This window comes from Mesoplodon mirus, assembly GCF_964341445.2.
Source record: "Mesoplodon mirus genome assembly, chromosome: 5".
In the NCBI taxonomy this organism is placed as follows: Eukaryota; Metazoa; Chordata; class Mammalia; order Artiodactyla; family Ziphiidae; genus Mesoplodon; species Mesoplodon mirus.
In genome coordinates, this window is record NC_138980.1 from 130,693,287 (window position 1) to 130,717,475 (window position 24,189).

Here is a 24,189-nt window from a genome sequence, read left to right on the forward strand (position 1 = left end):
GCAGGTGGATAGAGAAATTTTAAGAAAAACTCACTTCACATTCTTCAACACCAATACTATTCTGTTTTCCTTGTTTTCTGAACAAACACACTTTTAACTTATAGTTCTTATCACTGTTTCATCTATGTGAATCTAAACAGATCCTAACTGGTCATGTGAAATTGCGTGTGTGTGTGTGTGTGTGTGTGTGTGTGTGTGTGTGTGTGTGAAAAAGAATAACCTACAAAAAGATGCTGAGGTTTAAATGTGAGCTCAGTCAGGGCCATGCTACAAAGGGCCAGCGCAGCTGAAGGCTCCCGGGGTGCAGTGGGTAACATCGTGGCCACAGCAAACTGAAAGTATCCAGACTATCTTTTGCTCTAATTCTTATGTCTGTCCAAAGGAAAACAATTAGCTAAATGTATCACTATCCAAGCTCCTTCACTTCCTGACTTCATGCGGCATCCTGACCCTTTTTTCCTGGCTACCTCTGTCTCATCCAAAGGCCAGGTGAACAGATGCACACTTCAACACATGCAAAGGCAGGAAGAAGATAGAGTGGATACACAGATCCAAACTGCTAAAAGAGCCAGGCCCCCGACCCTTTACCTCAGTACATTTTATCTTATCTCCTCAGATTGAATAACTGACCTACATTCACCAAGATGTGGGCTTTCTCATCAGCTCTCAAAGTGGACTGGACCACATCCCACTTACCTTCCTGACTGCAGCTGCACTGGGGCCATTGCCTTCTGGTTATGAATAGTCACTCAAACTAGGGAGATAGGTATTTGTTTTATGGTGCTACACAGACATTTCCCAGAAATGAGAATATGCTACCGTGAGCATTACCCCCCAGGGAGCTTTTGTTTTTACCCAATTTCTTTCTGCACAAATTTGAAATTTCAACAATGTAAACAATCCCTTTTATACATGGTCTGTATTCTTCCAACTGCAAGCCATCTGCAATATAATTCGACTGCCACTTCCACTCTCTTATTGTCATTTGAGTGATAAGTCATAACCACCAGGGTATATATTTTCATCTCAGCCAGTGAAATTACTGTAGACTTTGTGATTAGTAGAGGCAAAACTAGGTTGTGGAAACATACTGCAATTGAACAAAACCATAATTAAGCCCAGTTTTTTAATATAGGGTAGAAAATAATACCAGTAGGAGGAAGCATAACCCAACAGACAGGGCTGGTAAACCTTGTAATTTCAGTGCTGTCTGTGACTCTGCATCCCCAGAAATGAAAAACTTACATTCTCTGTGTCAATTTCCTTGTTAATTAGATGAGAAAAACTATACTTAGCTTTCCAACACAGATGCTGTAAATAGCTCTGTAAAGGATACAAATGATGCATAGTCTAGGGAAGAAAAATTATTCAGAAGAGGGAAATTTATCACTTAACTTGGGGGGCGTGGGAGAAAAGGAAAGAAAACAAATAAAAGAAATAAGCCTTTGTGGGAAGGGAGCCTGCCTCATCTCCTGCTGCACAAAGAAGTGAGAAGGAATAAACCACATATGCCCCTGGGAGCTCTGGAGGTCTTGCAGGGAGACACTCTGGAGGGCTGCGCCAGGACACCACCCGCTACTGCTTCAAGCCATCTTGTATGTCAATCAGCACTGCAAACTGGGGGCGGGGGGTGAGCATGCACAAATCACACGATGTCATGCAAGCAGATGTCTCTCTACCTCCTGGGATCACGAGGGACAGAGCACTGGCAGAAAGGGACTTTGTGACTTTCCCCGAGGTTTTCTTTTTCTCGGTGCTTTCTAATCGCTGCCGAGCCACGTGAGAAGTGGGTTCACTGGAGGGCTTTGAGGAATTATCTGTACTGTCCACACACTCGCTTCGTCCATTTATCTGATCCAAGTGCTCTGAAAAACTGCCAACTGTACAAAGAAGAAGGGATAAACATGTTCAGGAAAATCTGGGATAGGAGAGGTGGGGAGAGGGGGAGAGAGAAAGAGAGAGAGAGAGAGAGAGAGAGAGAGAAGGAGAGAGAGAGAGAGAGAGAGAGGGAGAAGGAAGGACAAACGCTGGGAAACAGACGCCCATGTGGGTTCATGAGTCCATGTGGTGTCAGGCAAACAGGAAAATCATGGGACCGGTTTGAGAAAAGTGGCGTGGAGGAGGAAGAATGAAAGAGATGTCCATTCAGATTTCGTTCTACTTGTACACAAGTCCACTAACTCTCAGTTGACTCCATTTAACTAGGAGAATAGTTACTTTTTAGAATCTGTCTTTTACAACCCTAGTAGAGACAACTCTTCCCCCTGACCCTGCCACGAAAGGCCATGACCCAAACGTCAGCTTATGAACCACGGGATGCCCACCGTAGAGTATGATCATCCTGTGACACAAATGGTCATCATTAGCAATGCTGTTAATACTGGTTTTTGCTATGTGGACATCATGTAGTCACTTCATGGACATTTATGCCCATATCGTCTCCTACCATCTTTCTGGGACACACCTCACACTTAGGCTCAGGTTTGTAACTTACGGAAAAGTGCCTAAAGTGTCGCCTTTGACTTCCCACGCCTGCTTTCACGCTGAGCTCCTTGTACATTTCACAGGACAAGACAAAGGGTATGCTTCACCATGGTACCCAATGGTTCCCTACATCTTCTTGCCTTTAGACTAGACAGTGCCAAATGCTGATCTGCCCTGAAGTTACTGGGAGTGAAAAGATCCATCCCCCTCTAAGCCAGCCATCACACCTTCTTTATTTTTAATTTTATTAATCCTCAGTATACACTGGAGAGTTTTGTTTTGTTTTTTTAAAGTTAAAAAATTAGGACTTCCCTCAGCAGAGGAACATAAGAAAACATGTAACCACATAGAAGGATGCAGAAATGGAAAATCACTGATACCAGTCTGGTAATTGCACACGCCCAGAGTAAAGAAAGTTCCTTACTCTTGTCAGAAGTGACATGTTGAAAAAAGTCAAGTGACCATCCCTTTTGGTTTCTCCTATTCTTTCTTTCACAGGCTATCTATCAGTTTCCTGGGGTTTTTTTTCTTTCTTTTTTTAATCACTGATAATACATCTTTGTCCAGGAAAAAACAATGCTTATCTTCTTTTTCCTTCTAAATGCTATATTATAAGGCCCCTGTGCTTTAAAAATCATCAACACTATCACCACATTAAGATATACCATCCACACAGAGAATTTAATACCATTATAAATGATCCTTTGCAGATCAACCAGCACATTTTAAAGTGCTGACCATGACATCCTTTGCCTAGAGAAGAGGCTTAATCAGACTCAACTAACATTTCTGTTACAGTGCTATATACACATCACTCGACTGCACGGCAGGTTTGGTCCTAGTTCACAGAGGTGGCACAGACCCACAGGTGGGGTCCGAGCTAAGGGAAGCCTGGGACTTGGGACAGTGGGCTTGGGCATAGCACAGCTCATGGCCACCTACTGTGCTGTAGGTACAGGGTAAGATTCACAAACTTCCATGTGACACCCATCCGACCTACTAAGGAAGACGACCTTAAGGCAAATATCAACAACCTTTCGACTTCTATATGCCAAACTCAGTCCCACATGACAGCATATCTATTCTATTCACTCTAAATGAAGAAATCGACTGCTGAGGGACTGGACAAAAACTGCTTCACAAATCAAAAAAATCTTATCTCAAAAACGTTCAGTTTACTTTGGGGTAAGTTACACACTCCCTTCTCCTTTCTAATTTGGCTTGGATGGGATCACTGACAAGCATCAACTGAAAAGCTGAATCTCTTCACAATGAATAATTTGTTGGATGCATTCAAGCACTACACCTAAAACTTCAAGACTTACTTTTCACTGATTCAAATACATTGCAGTCATGAAAAAAGAAACAGGTATAAAGCTGCACTTCCCTAAATGCCAGAGTGTGAATATCCAATGTTCTCTTTTATCATCCCTCCCTCTTGCCTCGCCATCTCATTTCATAGCACTGTATATAAACGTGTGTTTCTTTTCTGCCAGTGGTAGATAATGTCACCTTAATGTTCTGTAAATGTCAAGGATTCTTTCTTTTTGATGGTGGAGCAATATAAAAATCAACAAATTTAATTTTACCACAGTCACGGTTTTCAGATTCCCTAATTACCCTTGGCTGTGAGCAAATCAGCTCATCTCTCTATTCTGTACGGCCCCCGAGGTCTTTGATTATTTTTAGTGTGTGTATGGGGGAGACAGAGAGAAAGGTGGTTTGAATCTATTAATCATAATGCACAGCAGGATATAGACAGATTTTTTTTAAATTGTGAAAGTAATCAATCAAATGCTTAGACACCATTCCCCTCCCTTTACCTCCTACCTTTCTGATAGTGAGTAGGCAGAAGAGACCAAAAGAACATAAACAATTCATCATATTCAGAATAAATGTGAAGTAGAGGTAACTCTATTCAGAGTAAATAATAACTAAGAAACAGATGAGAACTTAGTAACCAGAAATATAAAACACTGGACATATCTACATTTGACCTGATTACCAAGATGAACTAAACAGGCATCTTAGACTACTAGCTTGTTTCTACACCACTTCTTCATTGCTGTTCTCTTGGCTCTCTAGATTTAGGACACGTGGAATTATCCTACATGGAAACAGAACTGAGGTGAAGAGAGAGAGGGAAAAAACCCAACAGCATTCTTCCCCATGATCAACTGTAAGCTCATGGGAAGCTCCACAGGACCAGACTTTTTAGTGAGGCGGAAATAAACCCAGCCTGTAAAATTTGTAATTTTGAAATGATTCAAAACAAGATGAAAACATTACACCACGAATATTCAGTTAGTTAAAAAAATGTGCATGAAAATTCTTGGAATCACTCATGGTTATCAATATAGCATATTGGATATGGCTTAATGAAAACATTTATCATAGCAACCTTAATCCATATCCATGTTTTTATTTTTTAAGCATAAATACACATTGCTCTGTAGAAGGACATGCTGTGCATAAAACTTTTATACACCGAATAATATTTGAAATGCACTTCAAGGACTTGCTCTGAGGGACGCACAAGGCCGATCATCTAATGAGGACACCTCCGTGATTAAAGGCCCCAAGTATGCATGATACAGTAAGCATTTTAAAAACCTGTGGAGATACTGCTCCTGGTGTCGGGAAGGTTTACTTCACACAAAAGTGACACCATAAAGCGCCCCCAAGCCCCGCTGTTTCTCACACACCCAAAGATGTCTTAGGGTTATTTGTGTCAGTTATCCAGGGGCTGGGAAGGCAGCTTGTGTGCAGTGGAGTTGTTTCATAGGCGCACGAGACACCGATTTGAACTGTGTCCGTATTTCTGACTCCCCTCTCCCCATTCCATCCGTGAGCCTCACAGAATAAGCATCTTTTTATTCCCCCTTAAAGAAACTTTATAGTTAAGTTACTTTTGAAGTAAAACACTTCAAAAGTATAGATCAAGGTATGAGGTATTTTTTTTTACCATCAAATATACAAGATGTTTGCCCACCTAATTCCTTGCTTGTCTTCTTTCTTTTACGTCCCTGAGATTCTCATCAGCCTCTGTTTCTAGCCAGCTATGCAAACAGAATAAGCATCTTGCTGCACTGACTGAGGGTCTCACGTGCAGACTGCTTGGTTATTGGGTATAAGTGGTCCCATAACAAAACCCAACTCCTCCAAAGAAACAACCACCCGTCTCAACAGTAGAAGGAAAACTGGCTTACGCGGTACCTTATGGGTGGTGATTTAAGACATCGTTGAGGGTAAGTTTGACCATCTGACTATTTAATAGGGTCGCTTACTTGTAACTTTGAGTTAGATGCAACTCCACAAGGCATGCCTTTGTACCCACAACAGAGAACATGCTCCCTTACAGTGTTCTGACAGCCATCAAAGGACGCCACCGAAACCCAGCAGAGGATGTGAAGGCTACAGGTGAAGCAAGAAGGATGTGCTGTACAGCCATGCACTAAGGAGGGGTCTGAGACATCTGATCTCAGTTCTGAGGAGCCCATCGCCCAAGCTCAAGGAGTGGGGCCATGGAGAGAGTCTAGTGGCACAAAATGCCCATCATCGCTGCCTGGCTGGGCCAGGCCTGGGACTCCAAGCACCAGCAGTCACTTCTCAATGTGGTGGGTGACGCCTGGACGGCAGGGCCACGCCCAGGGCCTTACCTGACAAGGTGGAGCTGCTGATGGTGCTGGCCGGAGTGCTGACCTCGGGCTCCTCCTGAGCACTCTCTGCAGGGGGGGCGGCTGGCTTTTCCCGCTGCTCATGCAGCTCTCTGGGGTGGGGAGCGGGCTCATCTTGTTCTGCCTCTGCTGAAATAGCCAGTTTGGGAAGCAGGCCAGAACCGACTTTATGTCTGTTGCTTTCAGTATCCGAAGAGTTGGATGTGGATAACTGTTGCCTTAATTAAAAATAAAAAACAAAGTCATGCATCTATACATACTATGAAACTGTGTTCAAGGTGAATTTTGGAAGAAACCAGGTGAAAATGGAACTGGGGTAGCCTAACCAAGACATGTCGAGGGCAGTGATTCTTACAGTGTGGTGCCCAGACCGATAGAATCAGCATCCCAGGGAACTTGTTAGAAATGCACATTCTCAGCCCCTATCCCAGATCTCCTGGGTCAGCAATCTGCTTGTACAGGCCCTCCAGAAGATTCGGATGCACACTCACATTTAAGAGCCACTGTCTTAGTAGCTGCTGTTTATGATATTTGTTAACAAGAATTTCACATACATTTCAGAATACTCTGAACTCCAGCTTAATGTTTCCGTGGATGGCAAAGTTGTGCTTTTGGTTTTGTCCCCAGGGTCTTCCTTCTCTTCTCCTGGATTCTGAGTCCCTCGATCTATACTGCTGAAAACCTGCAAGACAAATAGTCAGCGCTTATTAATATCTTCTTGAAAGGAATTGTCAGAATAAAAAACCAAACAAATCCTGGCAGAACAACCTGAGACTATGACTGAAGTTTGAATTGGGACCGTGTATTCAAAAGGTACTTTCCAATGCTGTTTACTTGAGTCCTGAGGTGAGTGGTCAATGTACAATTTTTTCCTTTTGGAGTGGGGAGCTATGAATTCATCACCCTCTCACCGTATCTCACTATGGACTTTGTATCTGCAAACAAAATCCATAGATGCATTGCGGTTTCTAGGCCTGGGATCGATGCACATGTTAGATTACTTTTTAACCATGAAGTCAATCAGAAAAAGAAAATCACAGAGAAAAAGATTTAATGGCCCCCAGTCAGGGGCGGGAAGGAGAAAAATGAATTGGAATTGAGGGCGAAGAGAAGAATAAATTACCTGTTTCAAGACATGTTGGGGGGAGATGCAGTGCATATTTGGTTAGGAGTCAGAGGTACTTACTTGTTTGGCTTATAAATCTCACATACAGACAGGCAGTTTCATATGTTGGTACCAGGATTTCTGAAGGGGATCATAGCTTAGGCAAACTGAGAGCTCTGCTGTACCACAGGGAAGATGGAAGCTAAAATAGGGAGCTGAGAGCCCAGCCCAGGAAGCGCTCACTACTGCCCAACCCAGCCACTTGCTGCTCTCATGGGAATGGACCTTAGACCTCCTATAATCTCCTGGGATTTGGAGGAAGGTGGGTAAAGAACAGGAGACAGTGGGCAGGGAACAGTTTAGGGGCTGGCTTTGATGGGCCAGAGAACAAGTACTGGGAAAGCCCACACTCTGTGTTATCAAAGCTTCTGTCCCGGCTCTGGGCCAGACCTGCACTTCCCCTCCAGGGAAATCCCTACCTCTCCATGTCCTTCCTGTAAATGGGGAGGGCAGCGCCGGCCAATTTGCAGACGCACCCTGGGCAGTTACTCAGAAAAAGATACGGAACACTTTAAAATCACTCAGTGCTGTAGAAAAGCTACACAATAATCATGCAAACTGCCATGGCAACAGAAAATACATCGCTACTGAAAATAGCAAAAGGAAGGTAGGATGCCCTCTAGGTTCATTTCTATCTTCCTAGGGCCCTGCCCCCATCTCAGGACTATCAGGTGTGTCGTTTTGTTTGTCTTTTAAATCTTACCACTACCAGTGAAAAAGCATCTTTCTCCGATGTCGATTTTATCTTCTACCATTTCCAAAATTCTAGCTTGGCTTCCTACTGCCCCTTTAATATAATAACTTACACTTTCTATCATCGGTTAAGAGACTTTCTCATTCCGCAATCAACTGTCCCCAAGTGTCTGGGCTTATGTCAAGGACCAAGCTTTCTCCTTTGTGTTGTGTTCCATGGGATACTAGAAGAGGGCCCTGCACACAATGAGCTCAACGTTCTTCACTATAAGATGAAAGAAATGGAAGGATGCCTCCAAGGCCCAGCAGCACTGAGCTAGACCAGGGTCAGCATGTAAATGGTATCAGGTACTCCAATAATGACTATGAATGCAAGTCTCTGCCTCCAAGAAAAAAGATACTAATCTTTGGATCATGAAACAGAGAAATATACCCCTGCAGGGCGGTAGGGACTCTGGATTATCAAGATGGGGTCATTACCCCCCCGCCCAAAAATCTCAAGCCCCAAAACACTGCATGGGGTTTTTACAATTCTGTGCAGCCGTTTAAGGCACCAACTATCTGACCAGTAGGAGATTCTCCCAGAGACCTTCTATGTTTATGCCATATTTTACTTACTTTAGAAAACCTATGTGAACATGAGGAAAACTGCCTTATTTCCACACTAAAGTCTTCGTCATTTGTGTCATCTTCTTCCTCAGTCTCCATATGATGGTACTTCTCTGACCGCGCTGCAGGGAAATGTTTGGAAACAGTTCCAATTATTCAGAATTTCAGTTTTTAATTTAGATATTTTAATTATGAGTTTTAATATCAAAGCAGCATTATGTTTCAGAACCCATGCGTTCAAGACTGGAAGGTACTATCAAAAGTAGAGCTGAGGGCTTCCCTGATGGCACAGTGGTTGAGAGTCCGCCTGCCAATGCAGGGGACACGGGTTCGTGCCCCAGTCTGGGAGGATCCCACATGCCACGGAGCAGCTGGGCCCGTGAGCCATGGCCGCTGAGCCTGCGCGTCCGGAGCCTGTGCTCCGCAATGGGAGAGGCTGCAACGGTGAGAGGCCCATGTACCGCAAAAAAAAAAAAAAAAAAAAAAAAAAAAAAAAAAAAAAAAAGTAGAGCTGATTTTCTACAAAGTAAAGGCCAAATAATGTTTTATGTCAGATAATGCACGTACTATCAAAATAACTTGTGTCATCTTCGGATTCCAGTTGGGGAATGAATTCTGCCTTCTGTCTCAGCAAACTGTTCCAGTCTAAGGAACGGAAGAATCGATGCTGTTTGACTTCATACGCACCACCTTGGGGAAGGGAGAGGAGGGGAAGGACAGAGGGAAACGTGTTAAATGATCCTCCCAGCAAAGGTAAGAACCAGTTTCAAAGAACAACCAAAAAAAAAAGAAATACAAAAAAAAGTTCTATCAAGAGAGAACTAAAGAAGTCAGAGAAATCTTTTTCATTCTACAACCAAAACCTCCAAAAATTCTTCCATAATTTATCAGCAGGAGATTTGATTTTGCTAACAGCAGTTGCTATGGTACAGTTTTTCTTTGTTAATTCTTCGATGACTTCCTCCATTTTTCAAAGGTTAATGATGTGGCCACTTAAAATCCCATTGTGATGAACCTGGGGACGTGGACACACAGTGGCCCAAAGCAGACTTGCTCATTACAAACCCCAAAAAACCTAAGAAGGTGCAAAATGTGTTCACAGCAATATTTCCTCTGGAGGTAAGGTTTTAATAAAGATGAATTTTCCCTAAATAGTATATAATGGTTAACATTTTATTGGATTGCTCATTAGCATTGGTAGGAATTATATTCTGTGGATTACAGATTCTTAAGTAAGAATATTACTCAGCCATAATAAGAAATGAAATTGAGTTATTTGTAGTGAGGTGTATGGACCTAGAGACTGTCATACAGAGTGAAGTAAGTCAGAAAGAGAAAAACAAATACTGTATGCTAACACATATATATGGAATCTAAAAAAAAAAAAATGGTTCTGAAGAACCTAGGAGCAGGACAGGAATAAAGACGCAGATGTAGAGAATGGACTGGAGGACACGGGGAGGGGGAAGGGTAAGCTGGGACAAAGTGAGAGAGTGGCATGGACATATACACACTACCAAATGTAAACTAGATAGCTAGTGGGAAGCAGCGGCATAGCACAGGGAGGTCAGCTCGGTGCTTAGTGACCACCTAGAGGGGTGGGATAGGGAGGGTGGGAGGGAGACGCAAGAGGGAGGAGATATGGGGATATACGTGTATGTATAGCTGATTCACTTTGTTATACAGCAGAAACTAACACAACATCGTAAAAGCAATTATACTCCAATAAAGATGTTAAAAATAAATAAATTAAAATAAATTCAAGAAAGGAGAAAAAAAAGAAACTGGCAAACCTGTTTGATAGATTTATACTGCATGTGATGAACATCAATCACAATCCCTAAGTTTTAGGCTTCTTTTTGCCAAGTTAGCATTACGGCACAGTTCAGTGAAACAATATTTTTAATTCACTTCATGATTTTAAAGAGAGATTTTGGAAGGGCAGGCCCCATCAAAATAGTACACTAGCCCTCATGTAAAGAGAAGAAGGTACACATTTTATTAAATCCCAGCATGAAAATCAGACCCCCGCCCTGCCACCAACATGCACACTATTGATGGGGGAGATAAGGAAGAATCAATCTTCAAACAATTCCAGAAAGAGAGATTTCTTGCAAGACTAGTGCCAGGATCTAATCAGCCTCCCTACCAGGAGATGCCCCTCGATGTGTGTTGCAAATGCCTCTTTAATACAGTTGTCACTCATGCTTCTCATCCTGTCCTCAGTGGGGTACAAAAGGAATAGGATGAGAAATTGCATCTGAATGAAAAATGGGCTTGGATCTTGGGGCTGGGGAACTGTCTGTAAGGTTCAAAGACGTGGCTCTGTCCCCACTGGGCCCCTTGAGCATAAGGGGTTAGGCTGGCTAGAGCTCTAAACCCAGCCAGGGGAAACCAGTGTTCTGAAGACAGTGGAACAGAGAGAAAAAAAACAAAGTGGAAACATCACCCCCCAAAAGGGAGAATGGGTTCTTTACAAAGCAGTGGATTAGAATCTTCATCTAGGATTCGAGCCAGGCTTTTTCCGTGTTTACAGCACGACACTCAGGTCTGATGTTGATCCCAACAGCAACAGCATTAGCAGCTGTGCTTTGAGGGCCAGCGTTGACCAGTATCACCCTGGACGCCAGAGGACATTGCTGCTTTTAGTGAAACCACTGAAAGTAACCCCACGAAGTAGGTACCGTCAACTCCATTTCTGGATGGGGAAAGTAAATAAGCAGTAAAGCACACTGGACCAAGATTACTAGGTGAGTAAGGGTTAGAGGGGCTGAGCTGAGGTCTGTCTAAAAACACTCAATGCCACAGCGCCACAGGCCACATAAGGGGGAGGCATATTTCAGTTTGGATTCTACCCTGCCATCTTTCTCGCATCAGTTTACAAGTAGATTCTCGACTGCCGATCCTGGGGAACACAGCCAAACAGCCAATTCCCCAGCACCTCGGCCCAGTCCAACCCCAGTCCTCCATGTATCCGGGTTCTCTTCTATCCCAATCAACATCCTCAAACACAGCTGCCAGGGACATTTTCTTCCAGTGATCTTTTCTTGGAGAAGTTAAAAGGGCTTAAATATTTATCTATCCAACTCCCTCACTGTGCCAGTGACACTGAGGTCCAAAGAGTCAAGCCCTACTTAGTGGCCCACCATGCACTATCCAGCGATGACTATGACTCCAGCTGCCACAGCAAAGGACAGCTCTGACACGCCCAGGTCGCTCAACTTTACCCAGAAAAGCATAGTTCTCTAGACCCAAAAGCTCGAAAGACACTTCCAGACAATATCCCGAGTTTTTGCTCCCCGACCTGCTAACCTTTGGGACCCACCCACGTCGGTGAGAGCGTTCGCTTCCTCTCTGTGATGAGTGCCAAATGGGTCCTCCCCAAGGAGCCCCAGCCCACTGCCGACCCAGTGCACAGTTCTCACCCTTTGGCCTCTGTGCCCCACTGAGAAGCAGGTGCTTCTCACTGGGTCATGTTTCTCATGCACTTTTGGAGAGATGGGGAGCAAAAGAATGAAATGGACACACTGGGGAAAAATGAACTCTGGGCTAAACCGTTGGTATAATATAGATGATGGCTTTACAAGCCAAATGCAAATCATCAGACACAGGAGCTCATGCAAATGTCAGCTCTCACTGTAAGAATTCACCAGGAAGGGAAGGGAAAGCGACAATTTCTTGAGCTCCTATTATGCACTAGGTTAACGTACCAGATACCTTCATAAACATGCCTGCACTCAGTCCTCACAATAATCCCTCGAGGTGTGTAACATGCCCATTTCCATAGATTAGGAAACTGAGACTCCGGGCAATAAAGAAAGGACTCACGACCTCCCAGCTGGCTCATGGGTGGGAGTCAGTCACATCTGAGCAGCTCTCAAGGCCAGTGAGCCTGGCTGCCCCTCAACACTCTGCAAGTTCAACAGTAAAGTTCAAGTACGACAAGGTCCCAAATTGCAAGTTATGCTTTGGCACTAATGTTCTCCTTTGAGTTTTCCTCTCCCTTCATAGAAGCTTCTTAAACATCCATTATGTTCTTCACACTCCTTTTCTCAGTCTCTCTAGTCTCTCAGGCAAATGCGCACTTGCACATTTTCATGGTGCATTATTTTGCCCGCTAAATATGCATTAAATCCAAAATGCTGTCATTGGAAGCAGCATGGCAAGCCTGCGAGATTCTCAGCCTCATTCTCCGGGCCCTACTGGGACCTGTCACGTTGGACCTGCCTGTTTGACAAGCTCTCCTTGACAATGCTAAGAGCTTGGGCAGGGTCTTTTAAATGTCTCTTTTGAGCTTCTGCTAGAAGATTTGTTTCTCAATCTGTCAAACCCTGGAAAGACCAAGAGCAGCAGTCAAGCAGAAAATGTGCAGAGAAAACTTGCAGCGTATAATATATAAACATGGATGTACTGACCACCATCATAGCCCTGTCTTGTTAAGTAAAGCCGAATCAAGTGTCCACATATTCTTAAAGAGGACAGAAATGGGCAAGATACTAAGGAGGAAAGCTCTCCAAAGTGACACACGAACACTGAAGGGAACTCTTTAGGGGGTGTGCTGATTCCAATATATTTTTAGTCCTACCTTAGGACAACACTCTCCTGGGACAGCTGATTAGGATATACAAATAGATACTTGTATTGTTGTAGGACAATCTTAAAATGCCACTGTTTCTCATATTTGGCTCAAGTGAGTAAAATCACCCCGCAAAACTCTGCCCCACACAGAGCCTTGACACCCATTCTTGGACAGCTACTCTTATCACTTGAACTATAAAGCAAATCTAACCGCAGGTCACAGATGGTGGGAAATAACCAGTTTGCTAGTCACTTCAGACAAAAGGAAAACCAAATAGTGCGACAAGAAATATAAAGGATTCTGTCCAAAGAGTTCAGTCAGCCCAGAAGTAGGGGGACCACCACAATTTCTAAATCTCATATGTCCAAAGGAGAAAGCAAGAGATTATATATGCAGAAAAATAAAAATGATAATACTGCAGCAGTGTCACATCTGGTCCTAAGAGCCAGAGTCGATGATCTTTTATCCTCGCAAAAATCCTGGGATATAGTGCTACTGTCAGCTCCATTTTATAGATGAGGAAGTAAGGCACACAAGCGAAAACAACCTGCTCATGGTCACACAGCTGAGATTTAAACTCAGGCAATGTGCCTCTGGAGTTTATCCCTTTAAGTCCCATTATATTGCCTTTCCTAGTTAAAGGCCCACTCGTCCATTGAAAAAGGCAAAAAACACATGGTATTCCAGTATGAAACTCAAAGCAGTTTTGCCAACTGAGTCCTGATTTTAAAAATTCTTGGGAATTCCCTAGCGGTCCAGTGGTTAGGATATGAGCTTTCACTGTTGTGGACCTGGGTCCGATCCCTCACTGGGGAACTAATAGACCACAAGCTGCATGGCACGGCCAAAAAAAAAAACACCCCAAAACTTCTTGGATTCTCTAATGCAGGGTCTTCAAGAGTTTTCTGTCAAGAGCCAGAAAGTAAATGTTTTAGGCCTTGTGGGCCATGCAGTTGTTCATGACTATTCGAATCTGCCAGAGTAGCATGAAGGCAGCCATAGACAGTATGTGACTGAACAGCATAACTGTGTTTCAATAAAACTTTATTTACAGAATAAAGGTTGGGCCCAGGGGTTTTAATGCATCATCATAACCTCTAGGTAGCACAGCATTCCATACTTAAGCAAGAACTGAGCTCTCCAACTGGGGAAGCTGTGAGCAAAAGTGGAGAACAATGTAAGATATATATTTGGAGCTGTTGCAGATGATTTGGGCCTTGGAAAAACTGGGTGAGAGAATGATCTCCTCAGTATTTTCTGATCTTTCTAGCAAAACGAGGTAGAATGAAATAGCTCAGAGTAAACAACCCATGAAGTCAACAATTTTCACTGATGAAAATTTTTATCGATACAGTGTACGTGTGTGGTGTGTGTTGTATGTGTGTGTGCAAGTGTGTATGTTATATGTGTTTATTATTTAGTCTCATCTAGATAAATTCACATATTGGGGTTGGCTAGAACTCTGTATTGGGATCTCTAAGTCTGTCTATTCAGAATATAAGGAAGAAAAGGAAAAAGAGCCGGCAAAACCAAAAAACTGGTAGCAGAACAGTCTGGAAAAATAATCAGCAAGAAATAAATCTACTATCTCCTTAATCTTGAAAGTCAATGTTTTTTAATCCTCTTTCTTGGGCCATGGTGCTGATCAACCCCAGGCACTCATTTCCAATAATTAGTTCAAGTACTGATAACCTATTTCAAAGCCTGCAGATAGTAACTGCTGGGTCAAATCCTTGTAGGAATATATATATTTTACAACCACAAACAAACAAACAAAAAAACCTCCACATCCCTAATCCTCTGTTTCAAATTGTAAAGATCCATGCTTTTCAGGACAGAAGAGTTACATGTGCCCTTGAGGTTTTCTTCCAGAGAAATTTTATTTACTGAAACAAATTAAGAATAATTTCTGCTTTGCAAAAAAGAAGAAAAACAACAACAAAAAAAGACAAACAACAGCCACCAACCCTCTTAGCGTACATACTATTCTGAATCAGGAAAAAAAAATCCAAAATATTATTGTTATAACATATTGTAGTCATATTCTACATCAACCAACAGATGTTTCCTATTAAAAAAAAAACACAAACACAAACCTCTGAGTGCTCCACATTGACATTATTTCCTGCATCTTAGCAAAATTAAAACGTATGTGCTCTAACCTGTTCCCAGTCTCTCCAGGGGATTCTGCCTGAGAAGCAAGGTAATCAGATCCTGGGCATCGGGCGGTGGCGCCTCATCCTTTTCAGGCCAGTTGATCTCATCTAAAAGGAAGAAAAGTAGTTTACGACTTCACTGCTGAAAGGCTGGTCCACATCCCAACAGCATGGACATCACCCGGGAGTTTGTTAGAAATGCAGAATTTCAGGCCCCACCCCAGACCTGCTGACTCAGAATCTGCATTTTTAACAAGACCTTCAGTCGATTCCTAGGCCCAGTCAAGTCTGAGAAGCACTGCTGCACAAGATATGAATAGCACAGCTGTCAACAAGGCAGGGAGAGAACACTTCAATGAGCAGTACCTCTCATCTGCCTTTTTGATTCGCTTTTCTTTGGTAGAATTGGGTCACTACTAATTGGTCCTCTAGTTATTAAGAGGGCTCAATATAGTGGAAACTCTGAAATTCTGTGTTTTAGGCGATCACCCATCCAGGGATCATGGGGAGTCAGGGTTTCTCTTCTACCATCATCCTCAACTGAGAACCTGGCCACAGCCCCAGGGTTCTTCAGCTCCAAGAAGCAAAAAATAATTTTGTAAAAATAACCATTTCCAGAGACAAAGGAAAGGTCAAAATGCTAAGACTGAAGAAGAAGAAGAAGAAGAAGAAAAAAAAAAAAAAAGCCAAGGAACTGTAGTCATGGAAGTACTTAAAATCTGTCATAAATATTAGAATATGTTCTACATTCTAAAGGAGTTTGCCTGAAGATAGGTGTGCATGCTTGTGTGCATGGGCATGCAATAAAAACATGAGTTATTTCTGCATGTGCTTGCCTCTAGCTTCCTCTGCTGCAGTTTAAATCTGATTTGGAAAATAAAACATGAATATGCATCTGAGCCATAAGGCATCGACAGAACACAGCCAGCATTTGCTGCTTGTGTTAATTAAACAGTTGATTCCTTTTGCCATTCATCCTTGGTGTATCAGAAAACAGCCTAGTTATAAATCCATAAAGAGTTTAGATATTGTATAAAAGGGTTATACACTGCAGGCAACTCACAAGTCTACTTTGTTAAAGTTTACAAATACGCCTGGCTTCCAAAGTCAATGGTGGAAAATAATGCTGTGATTAAGAGGCTCCTCATACCAAAAGGAATTGTCCCCCTATTTCCACTGTTGGACACTCTAAGCACAGTCCAGAATGGACCAGAGGTAGGTGATGAAGATGTGAGTGATGACTGACAAACTTTGAGGAAGAGAGGCCTTTTCGATCTCTGCTCCAGGGAAATTTATAAAAACAGCAGGTAGGGTAGTAATAAAGCCTATTTAATTATCATTTAGTTTTGCCACAAGCCACACAACAATAGTTAGGGTCAGCTTGCAGGTTAAGATCTAAAGGTTACTGAATTTAAATGAAAGATGAACAGCTGTTAAGAAATAACATTACACCATAACAACTACCAATGAAATCATTAACAATCTGTGGATTAAATTTGCTTCCTCCCCATTCTCATTATTTATTATTTGGTAGACATTTGTTTTAGGGTTTATTACATTTTTGTTAATTTCTTCACTGTGCCAATAGCCATTTTTCCCATTTGTGTAAATGTTACCCACATTAACCTTTTCTTCCCTGGTGCAACTTTCCTACTATGGAAAGGAAGACTGGACAGCAGTGAAATCATTTGCAAATCCCACACCAATTTCTTTTGCAGAAAAAGTACACCATAAAAATTGGTCACATTGCTAGTACATTTCCAAATTCCATGTTAACAAAACTTCCTCAGATCAATTCCCAACACAAATTGCTCTCCTGAGATTGTGAAAGTCAGTTATGTGCTATGATGAGTGAGTTCTTTTAATCTGTTGGCTAAACCATTTGATATAGGTTAACGTTTTAGTAAAAACAGTGATACTCCCCAGAATTACATTAAATAGCTGCTTCCCAATAGTGGCTTAGAGATAACTGCTGACAATATTTACCACTGATGACTTGTCCAAATAGCTCCTCTGGAGTATCCCCAAAGAACGGCACGCATCCAACCAGAAATTCATAGAGGATGATCCCCATGGCCCACCAGTCTACGGGCTTCCCATAGCCCTGCCTCAGAATCACTTCTGGTGCAATGTATTCAGGTGTGCCACAGACCTAAAAGATGATTGCAATATTAGAATAATTAGAATATTAGACATTAAGTAAAATGAGCAAGATGGCTAAATATCAATTATTTTGCCTAGAGTGCACCTGCTCAACCACATGGAACCACATGGACAAAGAACTTAAGTACAGTGATTCTAAGTCGGTACTTATCATACCAAAAGCAATGAATTACTTAAAATACCAAAAAAAGCAAAGTTTAAAATGCTGCTCTAATGTGAAACTGTGTGTAATGTCTAATTTCAAATTTGAGTAGTTTTACTTACTTTACAAAGACATTTGTAATCCTTGGATTTAAAATAATACTGCATTTTTTCGTCTGACACTATCAGAGAGAGTTTTAGTATTTATATGACTGAAATAGATTCACATCCTGGTTACTTCATAAAAGCCTGACAGTTGAGATGTGTTCACCTTAAGTAACTGTACAATGAACAGATTGTGGGCACATGGTAATGAGGCATGCTTAAAGGGAAATGGGCCATGGCTCGGAGTTTGGCACCTGTGATTGTACAACGCATCATGAGTTTCATGAGGGCTCTCCTGAGACTCCCGAATTCCTTACGAAAACAGTTTTTCCATTTGTCTCTCTCACACTCTCACTTGTGTACAGTTAGATCGTTTGTCTTACTAATAGACCATAATGTCGGGGGAGGAATGTGGAGGGACCGACATTTCAAAGAGGCCCAGGGAGAAAAATGGAAGCAATTTGCGCTTTATTAAACGTAAGGCTTATATAGACATCTAAAGCCCCAGCACTAATGTCAAGATGGCCTAGGCGAGCTGATTCTGAATTCCACTGTCAACACTGCACTTTGTATTTCTCTCTGGAACCAAACAGCACGCGAGCTTACCTGTTTGTCCAGGAACTCTCGAGCATCCTTCTCAATATGACCCTCATAAAGATTGGTAGTCATGCTCATTAGTCCCACCTTGGATAATCCAAAATCTGTCAGCTTTATGTGCCCCATGGAGGTGACCAACAAACTGTGAAGCAGAAGGACATATATTACAACACTCACTTTGAAGCTCATTTTTTGTTTTTACTTTTCTCCCTCCCACTGTGAATTGATAAGACTATGTAATACATAGGTATCAATCGTATCACAAAACCCAGCCTGCAAAGAGATGAAGTCACACAAAGATGTTAAATATGTGTATCTGGCGGCTGAGAGTAATCCACAAGGGAAGGCCAGAGACCGGGCTCAGCCCATCCCCCTTGGAGCAGTCACATACAGCATCATTTACAACTTGAAGCTCTCAGAAAAATTCAAGTATGGAACTCTGACACCTTTCCCTTTTCAGAATAAGAAAAGAGTTGAGAAAGGGCTACTGATAATCCCACGTCACACATCAGCAACTAACATAAGCAACCAATCTGTGATTCAAATGAGACAAAAGATAAAGAACTTGGAAGAAAAATGTAGCATTGTTTCAGATTTCAACTTCTGGCTCGAACTTAAGTGTCTGCTCACTAAGCACAAGACCTACGTGTCTTATACATGCAAAGAATTCACGTTTGAAAGCTTTATGAATTTACAGTTAATTTTTTTTCACTTTAAGTGGCAAAGAACATTTTAATTATTTAAAACATTAAAGGAGTAGAGGAGTTAAAAAACATAAAGCTATTGGAAGGGTACAGGCCAAATTCTAACGGCTCTCTTCATTGGGAAGGTTGTGAATGAAGTTTTTTCTTTATGTACTTCCCAAATTTTCCGTAATGAGCATAAGTTAATTTTATAAAATTTTGGCACACTTAAAATCGTTACATATTAATAAGAAATACTTCTAGGGGCTTCCCTGGTGGTGCAGTGGTTGAGAGTCCGCCTGCTGATGCAGGGGACACGGGTTCGTGCCCCGCTCCGGGAGGATCCCACGTGCCGCGGAGCGGCTGAGCCCGTGAGCCATGGCTGCTGAGCCTGTGTGTCTGGAGCCTGTGCTCCGCAACGGGAGAGGCCACAACAGTGAGAGGCCCGCATACCGCAAAAAAAAAAAAAAAAAAAAAAAAAAAAAAAAAAAACTTCTAGAGGTGTCTCAGATTAGTGGAGAAGGCATGGAACATTTAATAAATGGTGTCAAGGTGAATACCTAGTCATTTGGGTAAAAATAGTCTATCTGTATCTCAAGTCAGACACCAAAATGAACTCCACATAGACTAAAAATTAAATAAAAAATTAAATTGTGAATAAAATAGAATAGAATATCAAGGATATCATCTTGGGGGAGAAAAAATTATCTAAGTATCATTCTAAATGCAGAAACTATCCAGAAAACAACTCATAGCATTCTATGTACCTATTATTTACATAATAAAAAAACTAAAAAAAAATTAACTAACCCTGGCTTAATACTCTTTTTTTGTTTCTTTGTTTCTTATAAGCTGCTATTGTAAACAGCATAGCCTTTAAAAAGATTATACAAAAATCATCATGTATACTGCTAAAAACAACTCATTTGGGAACATTACGGGAGAATTTTAAAATGTACAAAGCAGCATTAAAAGAAAACATCTTTATAGACAAACATTTTTGTATTGTGTGAAAAAAAAGACATATTTCATCAGTGTACATACTTGTCTGGTTTCAAATCCCTATGTACAATTCCATAATTATGTAGATATTCCAAGGCCAGGACTGTCTCAGCAAAGTACATCCTGGCCATATCAACAGGGAGAGGACCCATGTTCTTCATTAAGGTAGCACAGTCACCTCCTATAAAACACACAAAAAAAGACTTAGCAGGTATAGTATCAGCTGGGATTAAAGATCGCCAGTTTAGATTTCAGAATTTCAAAGTAGAATGGTCTCTATCCATAGACATAGTCGATCATGTTCATAAGTGGAGACTGTGTTAGGTAATCATGTTTCTACTTATGATGTGGTGTGGAGAAAATATAGACTTTTATTTAAGAAGCACTGCTCATGAGAGAGCAGATTTGGCCTGAAGTGAAACTAAATGATGAAGAACTGATGATGTGTTTTAGGAACAGTGTTACAATTTAAAATAAACCATTTTAAAACATGGATTCTGGAATCAGGCTGCCTGAGTTCAAATTCCAGCTCTGACTCTTACAGGTGGGGACATCTTAAGCAAGCTGGTCTTGGTTCTTTCAGCTGTAATATCAGAATATGAATAGTGTCATCCCTTTTATTGTGAGGATTAAATGAGGTAATCTGTGTAAAGAACTCAGGATGCTGTCAACACATATTAAACATGTGATAAACGTTAATTATTGTTGTTAAAATAACCATAACAAAAGTTAATAAAGCAAAGTACTGGTGTGGTGAAAAGAACAATGGGTGGAAATCAGGCAAGTTATGTTTTTGTGTTGTATCTACCACTAAATATCTAGTGAAACCCCTTCTCAGGTTTTAGTTCATTCATCTGCAAAATGAAAACGATATTTAACGGTTCTTCAAGTTATAAGTTTGCGGATTCTGTTCAAACAATCACAAGGGCTTAAATTAGATGCTTTGAAAATTGTTTTAGAGACTGGGATTGACATATATACACTAATATGTATAAAAGAGATAACTAATAAGAAAATTGTTTTGGCCCTTCCTTATCTATTCATTTTATTAGCTTTATTTATGTCAGTAAGTCATGGCTATGGAAACACTCAAAAATTTCATGTAAAATTGATGGAAATAAGATTACTTGGAGCATTTAAAAGGTAGATCACAAACTTCCAAAAGAAAAAAAAAAAGTTAGTTTTTTTAAATTAAACTATAGTTGATTTATAATATTGTGTTAGTTTCAGGTATACAGTTTCAGACTCTTTCCCATTATAGGTTATTACAAGATACTGAATATAGTTCCATGTGCTGTACACTAAATCCTTGTTGTTTATCTATTTTATACATAGTGGTATCTATCTGTTAATCCCATAGTCCTAATTTATCCCCCCCCTTTCCCCTTTACAACCATAAGTTTGGTTTCTATGTCTGTGAATCTATTTCTCTTTTGTAAATAAGTTGATTTACATTATTTTTTTAGATTGGAAGTTAGATTTTCTTGAATGTACCTTTCTCCTAACTCACCTTTAATTTCATACCATATACCAAAAAGGATATATTTTTAATACTTTCCTTAAGAAGATCCATTGTAATGAATGTTTTTATGATATGTGATAAAAATAAGTAGGAAAAATCCCATCACCTATATTCTAACTTTAATGACCAATTGAGAGGAGGTACTTAGGATGAAAAGCTATTAAAAAGGGAAAACAACCTTTTTCCAAATAGCACTAATTTTCCCTTTGTTATAGTAGAGCTGGCACTTTACAAGCAATTATGAGAAGATAATGACTGGGAATATGGCCATCTAATTGCCTGGCCTTGGTTCCTACGTGGACACAACCGTTGTATGGCACAAGTACAGAAAGCGTCAGCTGCACAAATGAGCCAGTGGTTTCTGGGTACAGGTGTCATGTTCTCTGTGTCAGAGTGACTCACCTTCGACATATTCCATGACCATGCACAAGTGGCGCCTGGTCTCAAAGGAGCAATACATGCTGACAACAAAAGGGTTTTCTGCAAAAGTCAGGATATCCCGTTCCACAAAGGCCTGCTGGATCTGGTTTCGGAGGATGAGGTTCTGTTTATTAATCTTCTTCATGGCAAACCTCTGCCGCGATTCCTTATGCCGAACAAAATAGACTGCCCTGAAAAGGAGCACAAGAGTTGGGGTTCAAAGGAAGAGGGGATGTTTCTGGGTACAGTACACCACTTTTTTTTTTATGGTCACATGATAGCCAGGATTCAGCCCACATAAGCTATGCTGGCAACTACAAACATTCCATTCCAGGCCAAAGTCCTTTGGCTAATTGATTTTTTAAAAAATTCTTTCAATAAAAGTTACAGGTCACACATAAGGCAAATTCATTTCACTGCTTCATTTCACTGAAGAAAATGGACAGTCTCCAGAGTGAGCTACTTTCCAATAGCTAGCTGTTGTTTTCAGTTTTTCTATAACAGAACAAAATCTGATCTATAAGTTAAAACAGGAAAACAATGAACAAAAGTACATACATATTCTGAGCTAGATCCTTTCTAGCATTAGGTATCTATTAGGCATTTTTTCACAACTGACTAAAGCAGTAATTTTCTATATGGTACTCATGGGATCTACAAAAAGGGACCATAGACTATAGCTTCCTAAAGTAGCTGACTTCCAACTTGAGAGTAATTTACTTCCCATGAACTTTCTAGATAAATAAGAAGTATGTAATAGGTCATATGAGGCTGCCCTCCCTGCTACAAAGAGTAGCATATTTCTTCACTACAGACCTCGGCATGAGTTACACCTATGCCTGTTTCAACAGGAAATGCATTTCCCAACCTAAAAGGGGGTCCGGAGTACACTGCATTTCTGGTCCAGTGACCCACAGCTGAGGTGTCTGGCAACTTTACTGTAAAATGAGCAGGCTGCATGGAATTTCTGCCAGAAGCCTCATCCAAATACTCTACAGAACCAATTCTGTCTGGTAAAGACAATGGACTCCCTAAAGCTTCAAATGATGTAGAGAAAAGAAGTAATTCGGAGGAGGATCCTTCAAACCCCACCTGGAAATGATCAGCAACAAGGAAAATGTCTTGGACGGGCTCCTTTTCTCATAAGTTACTCCTCACTTATCTCATTATTAAGGGACAACAGGTTTGAACTCTCAGGTTAGGCAATTCTCAAATAATTAATAATTTACCTAAAGAGCTGTCATCATTAGAAGTGTGTAATAGGTTGTATGAGGCTGTCCTGAAACAAACGCAACGATCAACTAAGTAATAATTTACCTGAAAAGCTATCAATCATAGTAAAGTACATCCAGTAGTCTGTTTCCTAAATAAGGGGTTATCTGAGTGCATTTTTCACTAGGGATTTTCATTGCCTCCAAAAAATGAACTCAAAGGGGACTAGGACACCCTATATTCCTGTTGGACCAATATGTCAGAGTGATCCACTTACATAAATCTTAAGTATATTCAATCTCAGTTTAACCAATATTCACATTTTCCTCTTAAGTGTTCAACTAGGAATTCATCTTTCTTTGAAGTGTGTATGTCTTTCTCTTCTCATTGTATCCATCTTTTCCCTTCACTCACAAAATCACACATTTGTGGGGTCTCTGTTTAAACATTCTTTTTTTAAAAAATCTTTACTCCTTTTTCTCTCTCCTCTTTTCTCTGGCCTTCTAGTTCTTCCTTCCCTGTATAGTAAAAAGCTGTCTTAGCCACACTCCACATAACCAACTCAAGGAATAAGCTGGTACTCTTATTCCCACTGTACAACAAACTGACAAGGGAGCTGGCTGGCTGGATGCCTACTGCTTTCCACAGAGGCTAGGCACCCTCTTCAGGATTCCCAAACACTTGGGCTCCCACCAGCTGGGTTAATTTCTACACCTGTTCTTCTGGCTAGGCTTGATATCATGACTGACTAATTTAAACAAATATTTAAACTGATGAAACACGAGTGTGAAAAGAGAAAGCACTGTTGTCTATAAGAAAACTGAGTGGAATGCTTGGGAAAGCACCGATAAATGTGAGTTACTAAATAAAATTCCTATTGATTTAGTATGAGTGAGAAGATTCCAAACGCTGAGAAAATAATAAAAATCTAGACAGACTGCTTCCAGTTCTTGCTTCACCTGTAAAAAAGCTAAAAGTGGG

At 41.1% G+C, this 24,189-nt stretch overlaps 1 protein-coding gene across 8 annotated transcripts in view; it reads right to left on the reverse strand.

The window, feature by feature from the left end:
• MAST4 (microtubule associated serine/threonine kinase family member 4) overlaps window positions 1-24,189 on the reverse strand; it is a gene marked incomplete at its 5' end in the record, with an annotated part of 585,767 nt that overhangs the window by 18,077 nt on the left and 543,501 nt on the right. For 6 of the 8 annotated variants that reach the window (XM_082620666.1, XM_082620667.1, XM_082620669.1 and 3 more), the window contains 10 exons: window positions 1,680-1,880; window positions 6,144-6,379; window positions 6,716-6,843; window positions 8,638-8,750; window positions 9,196-9,318; window positions 15,370-15,471; window positions 17,350-17,515; window positions 18,379-18,511; window positions 20,097-20,235; window positions 21,979-22,187. In XM_082620666.1, the coding sequence (XP_082476792.1) occupies window positions 1,680-1,880; window positions 6,144-6,379; window positions 6,716-6,843; window positions 8,638-8,750; window positions 9,196-9,318; window positions 15,370-15,471; window positions 17,350-17,515; window positions 18,379-18,511; window positions 20,097-20,235; window positions 21,979-22,187 (1,550 nt within the window). The remainder of the gene's footprint in view (window positions 1-1,679; window positions 1,881-6,143; window positions 6,380-6,715; window positions 6,844-8,637; window positions 8,751-9,195; window positions 9,319-15,369; window positions 15,472-17,349; window positions 17,516-18,378; window positions 18,512-20,096; window positions 20,236-21,978; window positions 22,188-24,189) is intronic. The other 2 variants (XM_082620672.1, XM_082620673.1) reach the window with 1 other exon arrangement.